Source organism: Phyllobates terribilis, unplaced genomic scaffold, assembly GCF_046119375.1.
Source record: "Phyllobates terribilis strain yellow unplaced genomic scaffold, ASM4611937v1 Scaffold_9__5_contigs__length_417890890, whole genome shotgun sequence".
NCBI classification, from domain to species: Eukaryota; Metazoa; Chordata; class Amphibia; order Anura; family Dendrobatidae; genus Phyllobates; species Phyllobates terribilis.
In genome coordinates, this window is record NW_027362769.1 from 299,053,633 (window position 1) to 299,074,596 (window position 20,964).

The 20,964-nt window shown below is 44.0% G+C and overlaps 1 protein-coding gene across 5 annotated transcripts in view; it reads right to left on the bottom strand.

Annotated features, from left to right (window-relative positions):
* Positions 1-20,964, bottom strand: part of MYO1B (myosin IB) — a 280,385-nt gene that overhangs the window by 70,721 nt on the left and 188,700 nt on the right. For all 5 annotated transcript variants that reach the window (XM_073647879.1, XM_073647883.1, XM_073647882.1 and 2 more), the window contains exons 14-18: positions 16,245-16,349; positions 7,446-7,508; positions 5,840-6,040; positions 5,088-5,314; positions 4,443-4,643 (exon numbers count right to left, since the gene is read on the bottom strand). In XM_073647879.1, the coding sequence (XP_073503980.1) occupies positions 4,443-4,643; positions 5,088-5,314; positions 5,840-6,040; positions 7,446-7,508; positions 16,245-16,349 (797 nt within the window). The remainder of the gene's footprint in view (positions 1-4,442; positions 4,644-5,087; positions 5,315-5,839; positions 6,041-7,445; positions 7,509-16,244; positions 16,350-20,964) is intronic.

Below are 20,964 nucleotides of genomic sequence, written 5' to 3' on the forward strand. Positions count from 1 at the left end.
TGCATACTTGGTCATTTTTTCAATAAGGATGGTGTGAGATACTTTGTCAAATGCTTTGCTGAAGTCAAGATATACTATATCTACAGCATTTCCCTGATCCACCCAGTCAGTGATTCTGTCATAGAAGGAAATTAAGTTAGTCTGACATGACTGGTTAGTTAGTTACAAACCCATGCTGACTCTGGTTAATCACTTCGTTCTTATCCATGTACGTACATACATGTTGTTTAATAATTTGTTCAAAGATCTTTCCTGGTATAGAAGTCAGACTCACCGGCCTATAGTTCCCTGGGTCCACCTTCTTCCCCTTTTTGAAGATAGGAACAACATTTGCTCTTCTCCAGTCTTCTGGGACTTCTCCTGTTCTCCAAGAATTTTCAAAGATTATGGAAAGTGGTTCTAAAATTTCTTCTACGATCTCCTTCAGTACTCTGGGGTGTAATTCATCTGGACCTGGAGACTTGAACTCATTTATGTTAGCTAAATATTCCCTCACAATCTTTCTGTTTACAGATAACTTGGATTCTTCTATTCCTTTAAAAGGACAATGAAGATCAGTTGATGTTGCATTTTCTTTCTGAGAGAAAACAGATGCAAAATAGGAATTAAAAAGTTCGGCCTTCTCAACATCCTCTCTTACCATTTCTCCATTTTCATCCTGTAAAAATCCAATAGCATCTTTGACTTTTCTTTTACTTTTGACATACCCCCAAAATCCTTGTTTATTGCTTTTGACATCTCTTGCAAGCCTTAATTCATTGTCAGCTTTAGCTAACCTGATGCGTGCCCTGCAGGATCTGCAGACTGCATTATAATCTTCTTTAGATATGCCTCCCTTTTTCCATTTCATAAACATTTCTTTCTTTCTTTTTAGCATGTGTTTAAGTTCTGTGTTCATCCATCCTGGTTTCCTTAAATGCTTCCCATTCTTCCTACTTTTCGGGATTGTTAACGATTGTGCTTTGAGAATCTCATTTTTAAAAATTTCCCATCCTTCCTGGACATTTTTGTCCTTAAGGACATCCAGCCATTGGATCCCTCCTATTCTCTTTCTGAGTCTCTTAAAATCTGCCTTTATAAAATCTAACCTTGAAGTTTGAGTCTTCACATGTCTTCCTCCTCTAGTTATCCAAAATTCTAGAATAGCATGATCGCTGCCTCCTAGGGTCCCAGCCACCTTTACCTCCTCAACCATTTCCTCCCTGTTTATAAGGATTAGATCCAAAGTAGCAGATCCCCTTGTTTTCTCCCCTACCTTTTGGAAGATAAAGTTGTCAGCAAGAGAGGATAAGAATTTGCTTGACCTGTTAGTTTTACTTGAGAGAGATTCCCAACAAATGTCTGGATAGTTGAAATCTCCCATGACCACTACGTCATATTTTTTGGAGAACTTGGTCATTTGATACATAAAGAGTTCATCCATATCTTCAGCTTGCCCAGGTGGCCTGTAGTAAATGCCTACAATGGTGTCCTTTCCGTTGTTCTCTCCTTGTATTCTTACCCAAACAGTTTCCACAGAACTCCCAGTCTCTGAAGCTTCAATCTCTGTGCAGATATACGCTTTTCTAACATACAATGCGATACCTCCTCCTCGTTTATCAAGTCTGTTTCTTGCAAATAAGTTGTATCCTTTTATTCCAATCATGTGAATCGTCCCACCAAGTTTCAGTGATTCCAATGACCTCATATTTCTTTTCCTGCATTAGTAGTTCCAATTCTCCTTGTTTGTTGCCCATGCTTTGTGCATTTGTATAAAAACATTTTAGTTTGTGATTGGTTTCTCTTCCTCCCATATTTTTATTATTTAAATTGTTTTGTCTTTGTTCTTCCTTTTCACTTCCAGTAGCAGAGATCTCAATAGTATTTGTCAGCTGTATATCTTTTTCTGGCCTTTTGCTTCCCTTCCCACATTGTTCTAGTTTAAAGCTCTCCTGATGAGTATAGCAAGGCGACTTCCAAATACTTGTTTTCCAGTCTTCGTAAGGTGCACCCCATCTCTAGCAAGTAGTCCATCGTATAGGTAATTCATTCCGTGATCCAGAAATCCAAATCCTTGTTGATGGCACCATCGACGTAGCCAGTTGTTCACCTGTAGAATCTTATTCCACGGCCATCCACTGGGAGGATGGATGAGAAGACCACCTGCGCTCCCAATTCTTTCACTTTCTTGCCTAAGTCTTCAAAGTCACTGCAGATGGTTTCCAGGTCCTTTCTTGTGGTGTCATTTGTCCCCACATGTATTAGCAGGAATGGGTAGTGATCTGTAGGTCTGAAGAGTCTTGATATCCTGTCAGACACATCTTTAATTTTTGCTCCTGGAAGACAGCACATTTCTCTTGAGGTTATGTCTGGTCTGCAGATAGCGGCCTCTGTTCCTCTTAACAGGGAATCCCCCATGACCACCACTCTCCGTTTTTTCTTCACAACATTCTTCTTTCTCCATCCAGGAGGATTCTGAGGGCTTACAAGGTTATTCATTGCTGGCAAAGTCTTATCTTGCTGTATTTCTTCATGGTTCTCCTGCGAGAGAGCCTGGTACTGGTTCCTGAGCAGTATGGGTGCTGACTGCCTCTCGATCCTCCTGCTTCTGTGGGTCACATGCTTCCATTCCTCTGTTTCGTCAGGTGCAGTTCGAATTTCTTCTTTTTCTGAATCATGAAGAGATAATTCTGCTCTGTCTAAGAACTCTTCACCTTCCTTAATGATTTTCAAGTAAGTTAACCTCTCTTCTAGATTTCGCAACTTTTCCTCCAACAGGGACACAAGCTTGCATTTCTGGCATGTGAAGTTTGGCTTTTCCACTGGCAAGTCTGAACATGTAGCAGGATATGCAGCTCACCAAATGGCTCCTGGACTCTTCCATGTTCTTACTGCTAATGTTCTGAAAACAGTGAAAAAAGCTTCAAAATGTTTACCGGCGCGCGGTTTACCGATGTCCTCTTTTCAGCTCCAACAGCCAAAATCCAGTGTTCTTTGAGCTCGCGGAGACTCTTCACTTACCCCAAAATGCAGTGGGAATATGCAAATTATCTCCTCAGGACTCCTCCCCTGGTTGTGTTTGGCAGAAGTCAGGTGGATACACAGCTGATAGTCCTATTGAATAGACTGTTAGAATTTGTATTATGACAAGAAAAAAGCAGCTAAGTAAAGAAAAACGAGTGGCCATCATTACTTAAAGAAATGAAGGTCAGTCAGTCCGAAAAATTGGGCAAACTTTGAAAGTGTCCCCAAGTGCAGTTGCAAAAACCATCAAGCGCTACAAAGAAACTGGCTCACATGAGGACAGCCCCAGGAAAGGAAGACCAAGAGTCACCTCTGCTTCTGAGGATAAGTTTATCCGAGTCACCAGCCTCAGAAATCGCAGGTTAACAGCAGCTCAGATTAGAGACTAGGTCAATGCCACACAGAGTTCTAGCAGCAGACATCTCTTCAACAACTGTTAAGAGGAGACTTTGTGCAGCAGGCCTTCATGGTAAAATAGCTGCTAGGAAACCACTGCTAAGGACAGGCAACAAGCAGAAGAGACTTGTTTGGGCTAAAGAACACAAGGAATGGACATTAGACCAGTGGAAATCTGTGCGTTGGTCTGAGGAGTCCAAATTTGAGATCTTTGGCTCCAACCACCGTGTCTTTGTGCGACGCAGAAAAGGTGAACGGATGGACTCTACATGCCTGGTTCCCACCGTGAAGCATGGAGGAGGAGGTGTGATGGTGTGGGGGTGCTTTGCTGGTGACACTGTTGGGGATTTATTCAAAATTGAAGGCATACTGAACCAGCATGGCTACCACAGCATCTTGCAGCGGCATGCTAATCCCTCCGGTTTACGTTTTGTTGGACCATCATTTATTTTTCAACAGGACAATGACCCCAAACACACCTCCAGGCTGTGTAAGGGCTATTTGACCAAGAAGGAGAGTGATGGGGTGCTACCCCAGATGACCTGGCCTCCACAGTCACCAGACCTGAACCCAATCGAGATGGTTTGGGGTGAGCTGGACCGCAGAGTGAAGGCAAAAGAGCCAACAAGTGCTAAGCATCTCTGGGAACTCCTTCAAGATTGTTGGAAGACCATTTCCGGTGACTACCTCTTGAAGCTCATCAAGAGAATGCCAAGAGTGTGCAAAGCAGTCATCAAAGCAAAAGGTGGCTACTTTGAAGAACCTAGAATATAAGACATATTTTCAGTTGTTTCACACTTTTTTGTTAAGTATATAATTCCACATGTGTCAATTCATAGTTTTGATGCCTTCAGTGTGAATGTACAATTTTCATAGTCATGAAAATACAGAAAAATCTTTAAATGAGTTGTGTCCAAACTTTTGGTCTGTACTGTATATGATAACCATGACTGTATAATAAGTCAAAATGTGACATTATGGGTATTACAGGAACCTCAACAATCCACAACATACAGTGTACATAGACTATAGGACAAGCTTACCTTGCCGGACCTTTCCAGTGCGGCCATGTCTGTTTACACAGCATCTTGTATCTCTCCAAGCACGGCTCATAAGGTTGCCTGAAGGCATAACCAGCCCGTCTCACTCTGACGTTCTCTAGCAGGCCAAGGTAACTCACTTGGTGGCGCACCAGGGCATCGTTGAATATATGGGCAGCTTTCTTGTCATTTGGCTTGATGCACCTGAACATATCCAAAAAACCCAATTAATAACAGAAGCAGTTTTAAAAGCAGCAGTCCAAAAAAGAAGGGAGGACCATGTTATGGTATGTGCACACAGCGTTTTTTAGACATTGGCGTACAAGCATCGTTTTAAACGCAGAAGACACTTCAGGAAAACGCCAGCTGTGTTTTGCCAATAGTGTCTTTTCTGATGTCTTTTGTGGCAGCTACATATAAAACAGCGGTGGCTTCCAAGAAGAAACCACCAGGAGAATGGTCATGTCACCACCTGACAGATGCACAGACACATGCACTGCAGGCTATTTTTACATTGCTGGCCATTTATTCATTCTTTTTTAATGTTTTTTCACTGCTTTTTCAGGCAGGTTACAGACAGAATCTACCTGAAAGATGTTATGTGCACAGACTTTCATTCATAAAATTGTGCAGAACCGCAGCCTTTACCTGATATAATTCGGGTTCTTTGTAAGCAAGTTCTTCATCAGAGTTGACACTGAAGCTTTAAATTGGGAGCCAGCAGTTGGAGGCCTCTTGAGATTTATCTTGGCTGGGTTGCCCTCTGGGAACATATCTTTGATAAGTGCATGGTTTGCTTTCCACATTGCTTGAGAAAGGTCTCGATAGAGCAAGTCATTGTTCTTATCAACAAACCCTTCCACTTGGTACATGACCTGGAAAATAAACAATGTCCCATTTGTCCAAATCTCCTCAATGGAAAACAAAAAAGCTGGATAATATGTATTTGGGCAACCTTCTATAGATTGGATCCTTTTATTCGCTCTGCAGTGTGTGTGCAGAGGAGGCTGTCAATCAATGTGTCGGGTAGTGATCATCGTGAGCGGTGACCGTCACAGCTCCCTGTATCAATGAGTGGAAGCGAGAGGCTAGAGGGAGACTAAATCTTCATTTTCTCCCTGTAGCTGCTCTTCTACTAAAGCAGCCGAACAACATTAAAACTCCATTTACCTGCAGGTAATCAGCAGTTATCTTATTTTAAAGGCCTTTTTAAATAATGGAGACCTTTTCAATTAACTTTTCTCTTGTACAGAATACACCTGCACTGAGGTAAGCAAGAAAGTTTACAGTTTATTTCCTTCTTGATTAGTAGTGACATCTTTATTCAGCCATCAGCTGCCCTACGTGACATAGTCGTATAAATATTTTATAAGAACATAGGTAATTGTTCTCAGCGGTACCTTGCCAGCATAATGCTGAATCCGGAAGCAGCTGTGCGGCAGAGATGTGTCATTCAGAAAACGAGAGGACTTGCTCATTCGGCTCTCGAAATGCTGATGAGTGGCACAAATTTGATTGAGCTTCTCCAAGAATGTCTCGTCAGTAACTGTGCCTGGTCGTAAGCATTCTTCATCCAACATGGCCAGGATCCCATTCTGGTTCTAAAGTTTTAGAAGGAATTACAATGAGCAAACAACAGATTTAGCATTAAACCTCAAAACATAAAATGCAATGTTTTATATCCCCTGGAGGGAGAAGAGGATTTTGTTTTATGTTATTATGCTAATGTAATAATTTATGTCAGGACAGCAGTTTTTTTTACTTAGATCTTACACTCATGCCATTTATATTGTGACACTTGTAGTGATTAGAGATGGATTCCATGTACATAGGACTCCAATAAGATTTTCCTTCAACTATTACGTGAAAAAAAAAAATCTTAAAAAAAGGGGTTGTCCCTGTGTTGACAATCTTATAAAATGTGCCCCTGCCTTGTTATTTGCCATGTCTGACCATGCAGAACTGCTCCAATTCATGGTCAGCAAATAACAGCTCCCGGCGAGGGGGGAGCATAGGTCAATGAGTGAGAATACAGAAAAAAACAGGAAGGGCTCACAGCTGCTGCTTTCTGAGGTAACACATTTCGCTGCCTGGGGTAACACAGGAGTGAGTGTTTCGGCCATATCTCCAACCCCTGAACACATCAAAATCAAGTCAGTGACGTAGGAGCTCTAGTAGCTATTGAGCTTATAGGTCACGGACTTAATTTATGTTGCGCTCACAGGACTGGTGATGTGGCAGAAACACTCACTCCTGTGATAAAACAGGCAGGAAAATGTGTAACCTCAAAAAGCTGTAGCTGTGAGACCCTACTGTTTTGTCTGTACACTAACGTATCATAAGTAACTTATACCACAGCCACTGGCCAAGAGGGGAAGTATGTGTCGAAAATGAACTGGAGCACACACAGATATTACAGTTCAATTCAGGGGCACATTTATAAAATTATCTCGGCATAGGGGACATTTTTTAACAAATCTAATTGTGGAACTTATTATTATTACAAGATCTATTAATTAAAATGTACTTTGTTCATAGGACAACTCCTTTAAACACAACTTGCACCTGAAGCTGTTGGACATGGGTTGCATAACAGTTGCTATGAGGACTGCCAAGTGACAGAAGCCGTGTGATATGGCCTTTAGGGTTTAGTGTATTTAGCTTTTTTTCTAAAAGCAGTAAAACAGGAACCAAGATAAAAAGATTCTCCTATTAGAAAAAAAAATGTAAATGCTTAGCAGTTGGGGGCCCACAGAAAGGCATTGTAGGCTACAGCTTGTGCAGCTCTGGTCTAGAAAGCATGGCTTTAGCATCTCTCCGATATGCAGAAGCCTAAACTTGTTCTTAATAAGACTTTATATTTCTAGCCCTTTTATTGGTTATTTTTAATGCTTTGTTTTTGTGAAACAATTCTAAGAGTCTAAGAGCTATGTGAATAGAGCCCTATAGAAACAAGTTTTATGAAATGCACAATATAAGCAATCTTGTATAATAATTTGTACTTACATTCTCAATCAGATCACATATAATGGCATTGTTGAAGTATTCAATATGCGTCCACTCAATTCCCTTAAAAAAAAAAAAATAAAATAAAATAGAACAAAAATCAGTTCTACGCTGGAAGACATATGCAGGAAATGAATATCTGATTTCAACTCTCTAGGGGCATTTCTGATGCATTCCCATTCACCAAGCTGCCAAATTAATGTTCAGTTACCAACTTTCTCACCACTTCCCTGTTGCAGTGGTCCTCTAACACACTGTAGAGCAATGTTCTGCACACCCCTTTTACACTGATTTAGTTAATCTCTAATGGGCTCAGAAAAGCTGTATCCTTTCATCAACTGCTTGACCAAAATTGGGTGCCCTGGAACTACTTCCAGACATGGTCTCCATTCCATTCCTGATCTGTGTCAAATTCCCATGCACTTCTGTGGCACAGAGCCAAAAGAAAAGGCAGTAAGCATTCAGGTCAATGATGCCATGTGTATACGTCTTCTCGTTTTCTTAGAGTCCCTGCTCTGGATATAGATCGAAATCTAATCCTTTAGAAATGAAAAAAATGTACAAAATGCATAACAGAAAAGCATGTTCTGTATTGTGGATAAATAAACAGCAGATAAAAGCTGAAGTCTGATGGGATGTGGCTGTGTGGGTAGAAATATAGTCAGACAAAACACAACATAAAATTGCATGGGCCAATGCGTTATAATCATTGATGATCAAGCGTGTTCTATTAACCCCTTCGGTGAGCATGCTCGGGTGCTTGCCGAGTATTTTGGCATGCTCGGCATTTCTTTTAATGTCGCCACGCCTGCAAGTGTCACGGCTGTTTGACAGCTGTGACACATGCAGAGATAGCCTGTCTGCCAACTTTTGACAACAGCATTTGCCCCAGTTTGATGCCACTGTAAAAATAGAGAAAAATATCTAGTCCTACCACCAGCACCCCAATACAGAACGCAGCTAGTCCGTACCAGTTTCATGATGGAGACTTCCAACAAGCTGGTGATGCCAGTGTTCTTCAAACTGGGAGCATACTCCCCCTGGCAAGCCTAGAGACAAGGACTGTGCAGATGGAGTGGAAACCTAAACTTCTCTGCTCACCCACAAAAACCTCACCCTAATCCAGGCTGTGACCCCAGCTACGTGCTGAGAAAAATCATGACTCCTTGCTTGAGATGTGCCATTGTATGACATGTCTTTAGTAGATGCCAAACTACACAGGGAAATGCTTCAGCAATTCCCAAGTGCTCATAACAATAGGTGAGTGTGCTTTAAAGAGGTTGTAAAAATACATGGCTGCTTTACAGAAAGAACAGCAGACCCTTGTCCACACTCCATCTATAGTATTACAGCCAATTTCTAATCAATTGAATGGTACCAAGCTGCTATTCCATACTCGACTGTGGGACATGAATGGAATCGCTTCTATTAAGACAGCAGCCAAATTGTCATAATCTCATAAAACCCCAAAACTTTCCTAATATAGGATAACAGAAGTCAGAACACTGATGTAATGACACTAAATTGTTACAGTAAAGTCTATTAATAATTTAAAAAAGTTTAGGAGAGTTATTTCTGCTTCTTGGCACTTTAACAAGTTGGCCAGATTCACCCTGTGAGCCCCTTATGATATTGCAGATTCCTCAGCTGACACAGAGCTGCCCAAACATTTCCCTCATTCTCTCCAGTTATCGATGTCGTCTAAATCATATGGTGACAGCAAAAATCCACATCTAGTTTCCAATAAACTGTGTGTATCTACTTGTCTTATGTGCTTATATTCTAATAATCTGAGAATGTAAATTTAAAGGCAACCGGTCATGTAAAAAATGCTATTAACCTGCAGATATGGGGTTAATCTGCTAATAGTGTTCTGAATCTTCCCTGTCCCAGCACGGAGAGCCCTGCTGCCAGGAGGAAATTAACTTTATTCCCTCTGGCAGCCTCCGGCTTTCAGTCACAGGGTGGCTCCGGCACGGCTTCATTCACCGCTCAGTGTATGGAGACCGGCGCCTGTAATCAAGCCTCTGGCACTGACTGACAGCCAGCTCTGTCACTACATTATGCTGCAAAAATCTAGTGACAGTTTCTCTTTAAAGTAAAGATAAAGTTGCTATAGTCCCACTAATTATTATTATTATAGCAGAATTAAATATAATTATTATTAGCAGAAATGGTTGATGAGATTTCATTACAAATGTTCTCTACGACTAAGCACACAGATGGGTATTTGAGTTTTGCTTTAACCATTTAAGAACAAAAAAAAAAACAAAACCCTGGGCCAAGCACACGTTGGGTGAGCAGTCACTTTGTACCATTGTGATATTATCGGAGATTATCGTTATATAAGCTACCTATTCCATATCTGCCACCTTCCCATTATTCCCCTCATTTGTTAGAATAATAATAGGCTTACAATTATTAGTATACAATCATTCCCTGCTGATGCTAGCCCTCCAGACTAACATTTCCATTAAGGATCCAAGAAAAAAAAAAATGTACAAAAGCATAAATCGAGATCCAGCCCAGCAGGTCATTCCTGATGGTGACACCAATGATAGCATGTTCACACTTGCTGTAAACCTATTGTTTAGTATAGAACACAGTCACTGGAGGTGGAGTTGCTGGAGCCACCTCATTTGTTTGCACAGACCCCTGAGAATATGAATTTTCATATCAGCCCAGTAAGAACTGATAGGAAGAGAACAAGCTGTATAAATGTAGTGCTGGCAGGCAGGACAGATGTACGTCCCACCATCAGGGTATACAGTGTGCCCGTTAGTGCACGCAGAGGTCTGACAACAGTGAAAATGTAATTTGCTTAAGCAAAGTTATTCAAAAGGCGCCCTCTCCTACTGGAATAGAAACAATGGATAATTGCTGATAATTCTTCTATGCAAAGAACAGATCTAACCAACAAGGGCGAGACATCGGCACTGGCAACTTCTTCAATTAACCTGTTTTCCTTTTCTGAACTACCTCGTGTTGCCTACTTTACACCAGAATTGTGTGTCTAAGGAAGTACAAGGGGGGTATAAAAAAAAAAAAAAAAAGATCAATTTTTGTTTTTTAAAGAATGATTTATTCCAAAATTACAGCACAGCTAATGACAAAATTCTGGCTAAGATGCATAAGTACATCTGGCCAGAGGTGGATGGACATATTGTTGTGACCTGTCCAGCTACTTAGGGGCCCAATAAGAATGGGGTCATCTCACCTTACAAGCCGCTTTCTACCATTGCTTAGACTCTAGCTAAATGCTTGACCTAAGCGTTTAATGGCTAAAAATTATAATTTGTCATTGTCACTTATAAGAGAGATACAAGTGAGAATCTATTTAATGAGATGCTGGATAAAAGGGCCCGCAAATGGTCAACACAAGGGCACACAGAGGTCTATGTCTGTCTCTGAATAAGCCCCATAGCATTTTTGGGGAAAAAATAAAAACCCACATTACATTTTTTTTAATTAAAAAATGCAAAAATAAACACTGTGAAGGACACAGATGGCTTCTCTTGTAGCTACAGTTGCACAATGCTACCAATCTGGGCCGGCAACCCGAAAGCCGATTTGGGTCGTGACTAGTGTTGAGCGATACCTTCAGATATCAGGAAATATCATATCGGATTGGATCGGACCGATACTCAAAAAGTATCGGATATCTCCGATACCGGAAACCAATGCAAGTCAATGGGACACTAATATCGGAATGAAAATAAACCCTTTCTTTCCTTGTAGGTTAATTCTACATGAAGTAAAACAACTAAGAATAATGTAGAATGTATTATGCGAAAAGCCAGCAATTCATCAGCGGCATACACCGGTACCCGACAATTTACAACAGAAAGAATAGAGCTTCACACATAGATTAGATAGATAGAAACATGTCAGTCACATATATATGAAGTACAATGACAGTGTTGCTTACTGTACTTGTCATTTAGTGTAAAGGATTTATTTAAAAAAATAATAGTGTTTTCGTGCACCGTCTCTTTAAAAAAGCCGGCCGGCAATTCAGCAGTGGTACCCGACAATTTATAACAGACAGAATAGAGCTTCACACATAGATTAGATAGATAGAAACATGTCAGTCACATATATATGAAGTACAGTGATAGTGTTGGTTACTGTACTTGTCATTTAGTGTTAAAATAAAGGATTTATTTAAAAAAAAATTGGCGTGGGGTTCCCCTTAATTTTAGTCTCTAGCGGAGGTTAAGCAGACAGCTGGGGCAGATGTTTGAAGCCTGGGAAGGGGGTAATCCCGACGGAGCTTCCCAGGCTACTAATATCAGCCCCCAGCTGAATACCTAGCCCTTACTAGCTATTAAAATGGGGGACCCCCCCAAAAAAATGACGTGGGGTCCCCCCTATTTTAATAGCTAGCAAAGGCTAGGCAGACAGCTGGGGGCTGATATTAATAGCCCAGGAAGGGAGCCATGAATATTGGACCCCTCCCAGGCTAGAAACACCAGCCGTCAGCCGCCCCAGAAATGGCGCATCCATAGGATGCGCCAATTCTGGCACTTAGCCTCGCTCTTCCCACTGCCCTGTAGCGGTGGCAGTGGGGTAATAGGGCTGGGGTTGATGTCAGCTTATAATGCCAGCTGACATCAAGCCCAGGTTAGTAATGGAGAGTCGTCTATAAGACACCCCCATTACTAACCCCATAGTGAAAGTTAAAAAAAAAAAAAACAAACACCCAGAATAAAGTCCTTTAATTGAAATAAACACACAATTCTTTATTGTTCTAAATTAAACCATACTTACCGTCACGCCCATTCCAGCTGAAGCCAACGATCTCCTGCAATAAAAGAAAAATAATAAAGCAACCTCATCCTTACCTTTCCATGGTTCCCACGACGGCTCCAGCTCTGCTACATTGAGATGACAGGCTGGACCGCAGCAGAACGCTGCCATCCAGCCTGTCATCCCGCAGACACTGAGAAGCGCAGGCATGCTTGCGCTCCTCAGTGTCTGGCTGTGACGGCATAAAGATGAGACGAGTTCATGTCCAATGAACTCAGCTCACTTCATGTACGTCACTGACAGCGTGGGAGAATTCTCACGCTGAAGCGCTGAGTGCAGGAGAATTTTCCCACGCTGTCAGTGACGTGCATGAGGTGAGCCGAGTTCATTGGACATGAACTCGGCTCATCTTTATGCCGTCACAGAGAGACACTGAGGAGCGCAAGCATGCCTGCGCTTCTCAGTGTCTGCGGGATGACAGGCTGGATGGCAGCGTTCTGCTGCGGTCCAGCCTGTCATCTCGATGTAGCAGAGCTGAAGCTGTCGTGGGATCCATGGGAAGGTAAGGATGAGGTTGGTTTATTATTTTTCTTTTATTGCAGGAGATCGTTGGCTTCAGCTGGAATGGGCGCGATGGTAAGTATAGTTTAATTTAGAACAATAAAGAATTGTGTCTTTATTTCAATTAAAGGACTTTATTCTGGGTGTTGTGTTTTTTTTAAATACTTTACTAGAAATTCATGGTGGTCATGTCTAATATTGGCGTGACCCCATGAATTTCGGGCTTAGGGCCAGCTGATAATGCCAAGCTGGCCTTAACCCCTTTATTACCCAGTGAGCCACCGCACCAGGGCCCTGGATGAGTTGGGTACAGCGCCAGAAGATGGCACTTCTATGAAGGCACCATTTTCCGGGGCGGCTGCGGACTGCAATTTGCAGCGGGTGGGGCCCAGAAAGCTTGGGCCTCCCTGCGCTGCGGATTCCAGCCCCCAGCTGCCTAGTTGTACCTGGCTGGACACAAAAATAGGGCGAAGCCCCACGTATTTTTTTTTTTTTAATTATTTCATGAAATAATTTTTTAAAAAAAGGGCTTCCCTATATTGTTGTGTCCGGCCAGGTACAAATAGGCAGCTGGTGGTTGGGGGCAGCCCGTTCCTGCCTGCTGTATCTGGCTGGACACAAATATAGGACGAAGCCCCACATCAATTTTTTTTTAATTATTTCATGAATTTCCTAAAATAATTTAAAAAAAAATTGACGTGGAGCTTCGCACTATATTTGTGTTCAGCCAGGTACAGCAGGCAGGAACGGGCTGCCCCAACCACCAGCTGCCTATTTGTACCTGGCCGGACACAACAATATAGGGAAGCCCTTTTTTTCTTTATTATTTCATGAATTTCATGAAATAATTTAAAAAAAAAATACGTGGGGCTTCTCCCTATTTTTGTGTCCAGCCAGGTACAACTAGGCAGCTGGCGGCTGGAATCCGCAGCGCAGGGAGGCCCAAGCTTTCTGGGCCCCCCCCCCCGCTGCAAATTGCAGTCCGCAGCCGCCCCGGAAAATGGCGCGTTCATAGAAGCTGGATGCTGTACCTGGCTGGCATACAAAAATATGGCAAAGCCCACGTCAAAATTTTTGGGAAAAATTAATTAAAAAATAAATAATAATTTAGGGACTGCATCTTTATTAACTCCTCAAATGTCATTTAGTGTTAAAATAAAGGATTTATTTTAAAAAAAAATTGGCGTGGGATACCCCATAATTTTAGGCTCTAGCGGAGGTTAAGCAGACGGCTGGGGAAGATGTTTGAAGCCTGGGAAGGGGGTAATACCCACGGATCTTCCCAGACTACTAATATCAGCCCCCAGCTGAATACCTAGCCTTTACTAGCTATTAAAATGGGGGACTCCCCCAAAAAAATGACGTGGGGTCCCCCCTAATTTAATAGCTAGCAAAGGCTAGGCAGACAGCTGGGGGCTGATATTAATAGCCCAGGAAGGGTGGCATGAATATTGGCCCCCTCCCAGGCTAGAAACACCAGCCGTCAGCCGCCCCAGAAATGGCGCATCCATAGGATGCGCCAATTCTGGCACTTAGCCTCGCTCTTCCACGCTGCCCTGGTGTGGTGGCAGGGGGTAATAGGGCTGGGGTTCATGTCAGCGCCAGCTGCCATGAAGCCCAGGTTAGTAATGATGGGCGTCTATAAGACACCCCCATTACTAACCTACAAAGTGTTAAAAAGAAAAAACACACTACACCCAGAAAAAAATAATTTATTTGAAATAAAACACAGCATTTTATTTAATTCTTAGTTTACTAAAAAAAATAGTTACCTGTCCACGTTCCTGCGCTGATCTCCCATGCACAGCTGTCACATCTGGAGATGGTGACAGCTGTGCATGGCTGCTGTAAGCTCACGCTGCCGGGAACACGTCCGCTCCCGGCAGCAGGAGCCACTGACTGAGGTCACCGGAGAGCATTCAGTCAGCGCAGCTCCGGAGACCTCCTTTACGGCAGTGCTGTACCGTGGGAATTTCTCACGATACAGCAGGGCCGTAAAGGAGTTGACCGGAGCAGCGCTGCCTGAACTCCGGTGAACCCGCTTATGCAATGACGGGGCTGCTTTACGGCCCCATCATTCTAGCGGCGGCAGCGGTTCAGAGCGGTCACATTCTATGTGGCTGCTCTAAACTGGAGATCATCGTGGGACACTCGTGGACTACTACGGAGGGGTAAGGATAAGGTTGTGGTTTATTATTTTATATTTTATTACAGGAGATCGATGGCTTCGGGGAATTAGGTGTCTAGGTGAGTATAGGTGTAGTTTTTTATTTTTTACTTTATTTTAGGTGGCGATCGGCAGGGACAGGTAATGTATACACTAATTTATTGTAGGTAACCACTGGCCACCAATGACATGTATTTAAAATTTATTGGGGACACAGTAGGGCAATTTATATAGCAGGATCAGGCTGATTGGAACTACTGCTCCCATCGAGCTGATCCTGCTGGCAGGAGTGGACGGGGGACAGACATAGGCCGATGGGAGTAGTAGTGTCACATCGGCCTATGTCTGCCTGCATGCACACACCCGCACACACACCCGCAGACATCGCACACACACCGCACACACCCGCACACATCGCACAGACATCGCGCACACCCGCAGACATCGCACAGACATCGCGCACACCCGCAGACATCGCACAGACACCCGCACACACCAATCATGACGGGTCTGGGAGGTGAGGCTGACCTGTGCGGCCGTGGGAAAGTTCATGTGAGTTCATGCAATGCAGTCAAGCATGAACTCACATGAACCCTCCGAGGGCACCGCGGCTACTTCAAATGAACAGCTGATCGGCATCACCTGATACCTCAGCTGTTCATTTGAAATAACCGGCGGGAAAGCGCAGCACAGAACGGGAAAGCCGGCGGTGAAGTCTTTTCACTGCCGGCTTCCCCGCCCGGGTCCTTCGCTCCCCGCTCCTTGGTGCTGCGCTCCCCGCCCAGTCCTAACTTACGATCGGGATGGGAGGTGGCGAGGGGAGCGGAGGATCGGGGTGGGAGGCTGCGGGGAAGCAGTATGGGGCTGTGTGATTGTTTAAAAGCCGGCGGCTTTTTACCGCCCGCCGGCTTTTAAACAATCAGGAGAATTCTCCCACGCCGGGATGGCATTCTGATGACAGGCTGGATCTCAGCTGAGCGCTGCCATCCAGCTTGTCATCCTTCAGAGACACTGCAGAGCGCAGGCATTATGGGAACTTCCGATTCCGGTATTCGATATTGTAAAAGTATCGGAATTAAGTATCGGAATTCCGATACCGCGAATATCGGCCGATACCCGATATTTCAGTATCGGAATGCTCAACACTAGTCGTGACGCCACATTTGGCTGCACATTGAGGCAATTCTATGTATGTCTATAGGCAGCAACATAGTTATCTGACTGCAGCTACGGCTGTCATCTAGTCTTATGCAGTGATGTAGTGTTACATACGTAAAATATATGGTATTAATTATTATTTAGCATATCCTTATTCACAATACCTCACGTATATATTCCTCCTGTTCCTCTTTTAGGGTCAGTTCAATGAAGATCTGTTGCAGTTTTTCGTTGCAGTAGTTGATAATAAACTGCTCAAAACTGTTTTCCTGCAAATACACAATGAAAGCTTGTTATACAGAACCATTACTTATTGGACGATATCAACATCACCATCAGCAAATCCATAATATCACCATGTATTTGGGGCATGTTCACACACGGCAAACTTGTTGCAGACTAAAAATCTGTTTTATTGGTATGAATGTGGTTGTAATATCAGAATGCACATGGATTTCTGCCCTGATAATTCGATGGGCGAGGATACCTCATTATAGTCTTAGCATAGTCTCTATTATATGTCGTAAATCGTGGATTTTTCTAAGCAATCTAGATAGGAAAACACAAGGACACAGTAATACAAATGTATAAAAATACTCTGCTGTTAAAAAGTAACAGTAAACAGCAAGTGCTAGTAAAAAGGTGATAAAAAACAGGGTATTTGGATGACACGTTTTTTTTTGCAAAAAATGTATACTAAGCCGCTCTACGCACGTCAAGGTAACCCAGATCAGAGCCGTCCCTATCTGATGTATTTAAAAACTGATCATGTGTATAGTACCTATATGAGCAGGTCTAACAGGTAATGTCCATGTGGACACGCTGCAGAGGATGGCATTTATGTGCATGGCCCACAAGGGAGGGGTGGAGACCTCCCTAATCTTGCCAACACAAGAACACTGCTCTGATCTGGGTTACCTCGACGTTGGTAGAGCGGCTTAGTATACATTTTTTGCAAAAAACGTGTCAACCAAATACCCTGTTCTTTTATCACCTTTTTACTAGCACTTGCTATTTACTGTTACTTTTTTACAACAGAGTATTTTTATAAGTTTGTTTTACTGTGTCCTTGTGTTTTTCAGTCTTTTGGTGGCGTGAACACTGTCCTACAGACTTGTTCACCGTGTGCATGGCCCATGTGTTTGTATGCAATCTAGATAGGGCAGCACAGTGGTTAGCACTGCAGCCTTGCAGGGCTGGGGTCCTGGGTTCAAATCTCACCAAGGACAATATCTTCAAGGAGTTTGTATGTTCTCCCCGTGTTTGTGTGGGTTTCCTCCGGGTTCTCCGGTTTCCTCCCACACTCCAAAGACTTACTGATAGGGAATCTATATTGTGAGCCCCAATGGGGACAGTGCCGAGAATGTCTGTAAATTGTCTGAATTGTAAAGCGCTGTGGAATATGTTGGCGCTATATAAATAAAAAGATCATCATTAATATTCAGCAAACCTAGATTATACCATATTAATCTCACTGAAGCCATCAAAGCACAAGTGCACTGAACCTACAAGTAAGAACAGATCTTCCATTTTTGCAAATCTGGCATGGAGGTATTTCATGCATCTGTGCTGATGCCTTAAGCAATCGCCTATCTAATATTTAATATGGTAATCTGTATGCTATAATTATTAATTAACAATTAACAACCCACAGCAAACCAGAACAATGTAAAAACCACACAAGCCTAGAAAACATCTAGTACAAATGTCTCAAACATCAGCAACGGACGTTACATTTGGGATTTTATCACACAAAGCAATTTAGCAGACACGAAGCATGCAAGAAATGCCCACTGCAATATGGAGGATACTTACTGAATTCTGCTAGTAAAAAAGTGAGAAAGTGTTGTCAGATCAAGGAAAAACTGAGAAATTACAGTTGTGCAACCCAATAAAGAATATGTAGCAAGTAAGCACGCCGGGCAAAAGTGACCTGAAGCCAGGCAGTCCCATAACTAGCAGGAGAATATACACTATGTAAAAGCTCGTTCAATCATAATAAACGTCCGTGTGCTGTCCGCATGCAAAACTGTTAGCACAGACAGCATACCGACTAATGCACATTAATATGGTGGTCACATGGACCGATACTCTGCATGTAAAAAGTCACAGCATACAAGACATTAATCCGTATTCTGGATCAGACTCTCCCATTATAAGAATACTAGCTATTGAACCCGTTCTATGCCCGGGTGGAGACCATTTTTATTGGTATATGCTTCCCCCATCCTGGTATATGCTCCCCTCATCCTGGTCCCCCATCCTGGTATATGATCTCCCCATCCTGGTATATGCTCCCCCCATCCTGGTATATGCTTCCCTAATTCTGGTCCCCCATCCTGGTATACGCTTCCCCCATCCTGGTCCCCCATCCTGGTGTATGCTCCCCCCATCCTGGTTCCCCATCCTGGTATATGCTCCCCTCCATTCTGGTACCCCATCCTGGTATATGCTCCCCCCATCCTGGTCCCCCATCCTGGTATATGCTCCCCCCATCCTGGTCCCCCATCCTGGTATGTGCTCCCCCCATCCTGGTCCCCCATCCTGGTATGTGCTCCCCCCATCCTGGTCCCCCATCCTGGTATGTGCTCCCCCCATCCTGGTCCCCCATCCTGGTATGTGCTCCCCCCATCCTGGTCCCCCATCCTGGTATGTGCTCCCCCCATCCTGGTATATGCCCCCCCCCATTCTGCTTCCCCATCCTGGTATATGCTCCCCATCCTGGTATATGCTCCCCCCATCCTGCTTCCCCATTCTGGTATATGCTTCCCCCATCCTGCTTCCTCATCCTGGTATATGCTTCCCCCATCCTGCTTCCTCATCCTGGTATATGCTTCCCCCATCCTGCTTCCCCATCCTGGCATATGCTTCCCCCATCCTGCTTCACAATCCTGGTCCATGCTTCACCCATCCTGGTATATGCTTCCCCCATCTTGGTATATGATCCCCCATCCCGGTCCCCTATCCTGGTATATGCTCCCCCATCCTGGTATATGCGTGTCACCCTGGCCTGGATGCCACAAATATAATAAAGCTGTGTCTGAGAGCAAGGGGGAGGTCCTCTAGTCAAGGACAATTAGCATGCAGCACCTCCTGTCCCAGGCCAGTAGGGGGAGCAGGCTGCCCCTATAAAAGCTGGAGCTGGGGGCAGGGTTAGGGAGAACTGGACAACCTGTCTCTGGATAGAGAAGTGTCCCAGAGCAGGGACAGACAGTTGTGTTGCAGCCTAACAGGACGTGTGGCAGTAGGAGAGCCACGAGCCAGGGACAAGAGGCGAGGTGCGCCTGTCCTGGCAGACGCAGAGACTAATCTACCAGACTTTGGTGTCTGAGGCTGTGAGGATTCCACGTCCTACAGCAGATAACCAGTCCGCAGGGGACTGTATGTTCCTTGGCCTAAGAAGCCCGGAGGCTCCGCCACAGCAGAAGGGACCAGCAAAGCCGTACCAGGCCGGGAGTAGAAAGGGACCCAAGTTGCAAGCCATACGGGCGAGAGGACACGGTGAGCTCGGGAACGTGGGCTGTTACACTACAAGGAGGGAAATAGCCAGAAGGAGCACAGAGAGCACGGTAGGCCTATACCCTCACCCTGACCAGGGCCAGCCTCCCACTTGCTCTCAGACATCTAGGCCCCCTCCTAGACGGGCCTGTTTCTGGGTCATATTACCTGTTCTAATAAAGACCCTGAACTGTTTAAGAGGCCTCTGTTTTCTGGCTATCGCTGTGGGAATCATCCCCTCCATCATCCATTATATATTCTGCCCTGGGGCCATACTCCTCCCGTGGGGAGTTGAACTATTCAGTGCTGCACATTTATATCAGCCCCAGCGGTCTGCACTGCAGCGGCGGTTAGCTCTGACCGCAATCCACGGGTGGCGTAGTCGGACATTACCTACAGCACATAGCAGACTACCACTGGTCTGACCACCCTGAGCCACGGAACTGGGTCGCCACTACTACTCCCAGCATTGCCCTGAAGTCCAGTTCCGAGTGCCCCACGACCCAGGGGGCAAGTCATATGCTTCCCCCATCCATCCATCAATAAAAAACACCAAACAAACACTCAATCACCTTTCCACCGCTCCCCTGCAGCACGTCGCCTGCGTTATTTAAATAAAATGGTGCCGGAATCAGCATCTGCGTATAGCGCGATCTCCGGCGCCATTTTGTTGAAGACAAATTTGCAGTGTCTTCAAAAAGATGGAGACGATAGCACGGTATGTGCACACGCTGATTCCGGAGTGATTTTATTTCTATCGTCTGCGTTATGCGCAGTCGTGGACTCCGGCGCCACTCTCCTCCTCCGGCCTCTCTGAAGATCACGGTATGTCCCCACTGGCGCCGGAGATCGCGGTATGCAGTCAGCGCCTACGCATACTGCTATCTCTGGCACCATACTCCTCTTACCTGTCTGGGATGTGTCCGTCATATGCCACTATAGAGGCTTCGGACAGAAAGACATATCCCTGGTTATATTATATTATAGATAGAAAAAAACGGTTGCTACATGGAAGTACAAAAAGCAATATGGACTTATACTGACACTGATGGTATATGGATGATAAATTGTCAGTTTTTTTCTCGACGTAAAACATGCAAATTTTGTATACGCTCTTTTCAACTCGTCATAAAGCAATTTTTTCACGTAGGCAGCTTGCTAAGGTACGAGTTATTGGAAAAGGATGGGGAGAATGTGCCACACTGCAGGCAAGAATAATTATCAGTGGGGTTGTGCAATATTTTACAATAACTAAGATTTGTTCATCGTTTGAAATTATTAGATATTGTATCAGATGCAACACTCGCTTTATTTCTTCCATACTTAATTATATTGTAAAAGGGGTCGTTTGAAGCAGATACCAAGACAATTTTTTTTCAATGCATT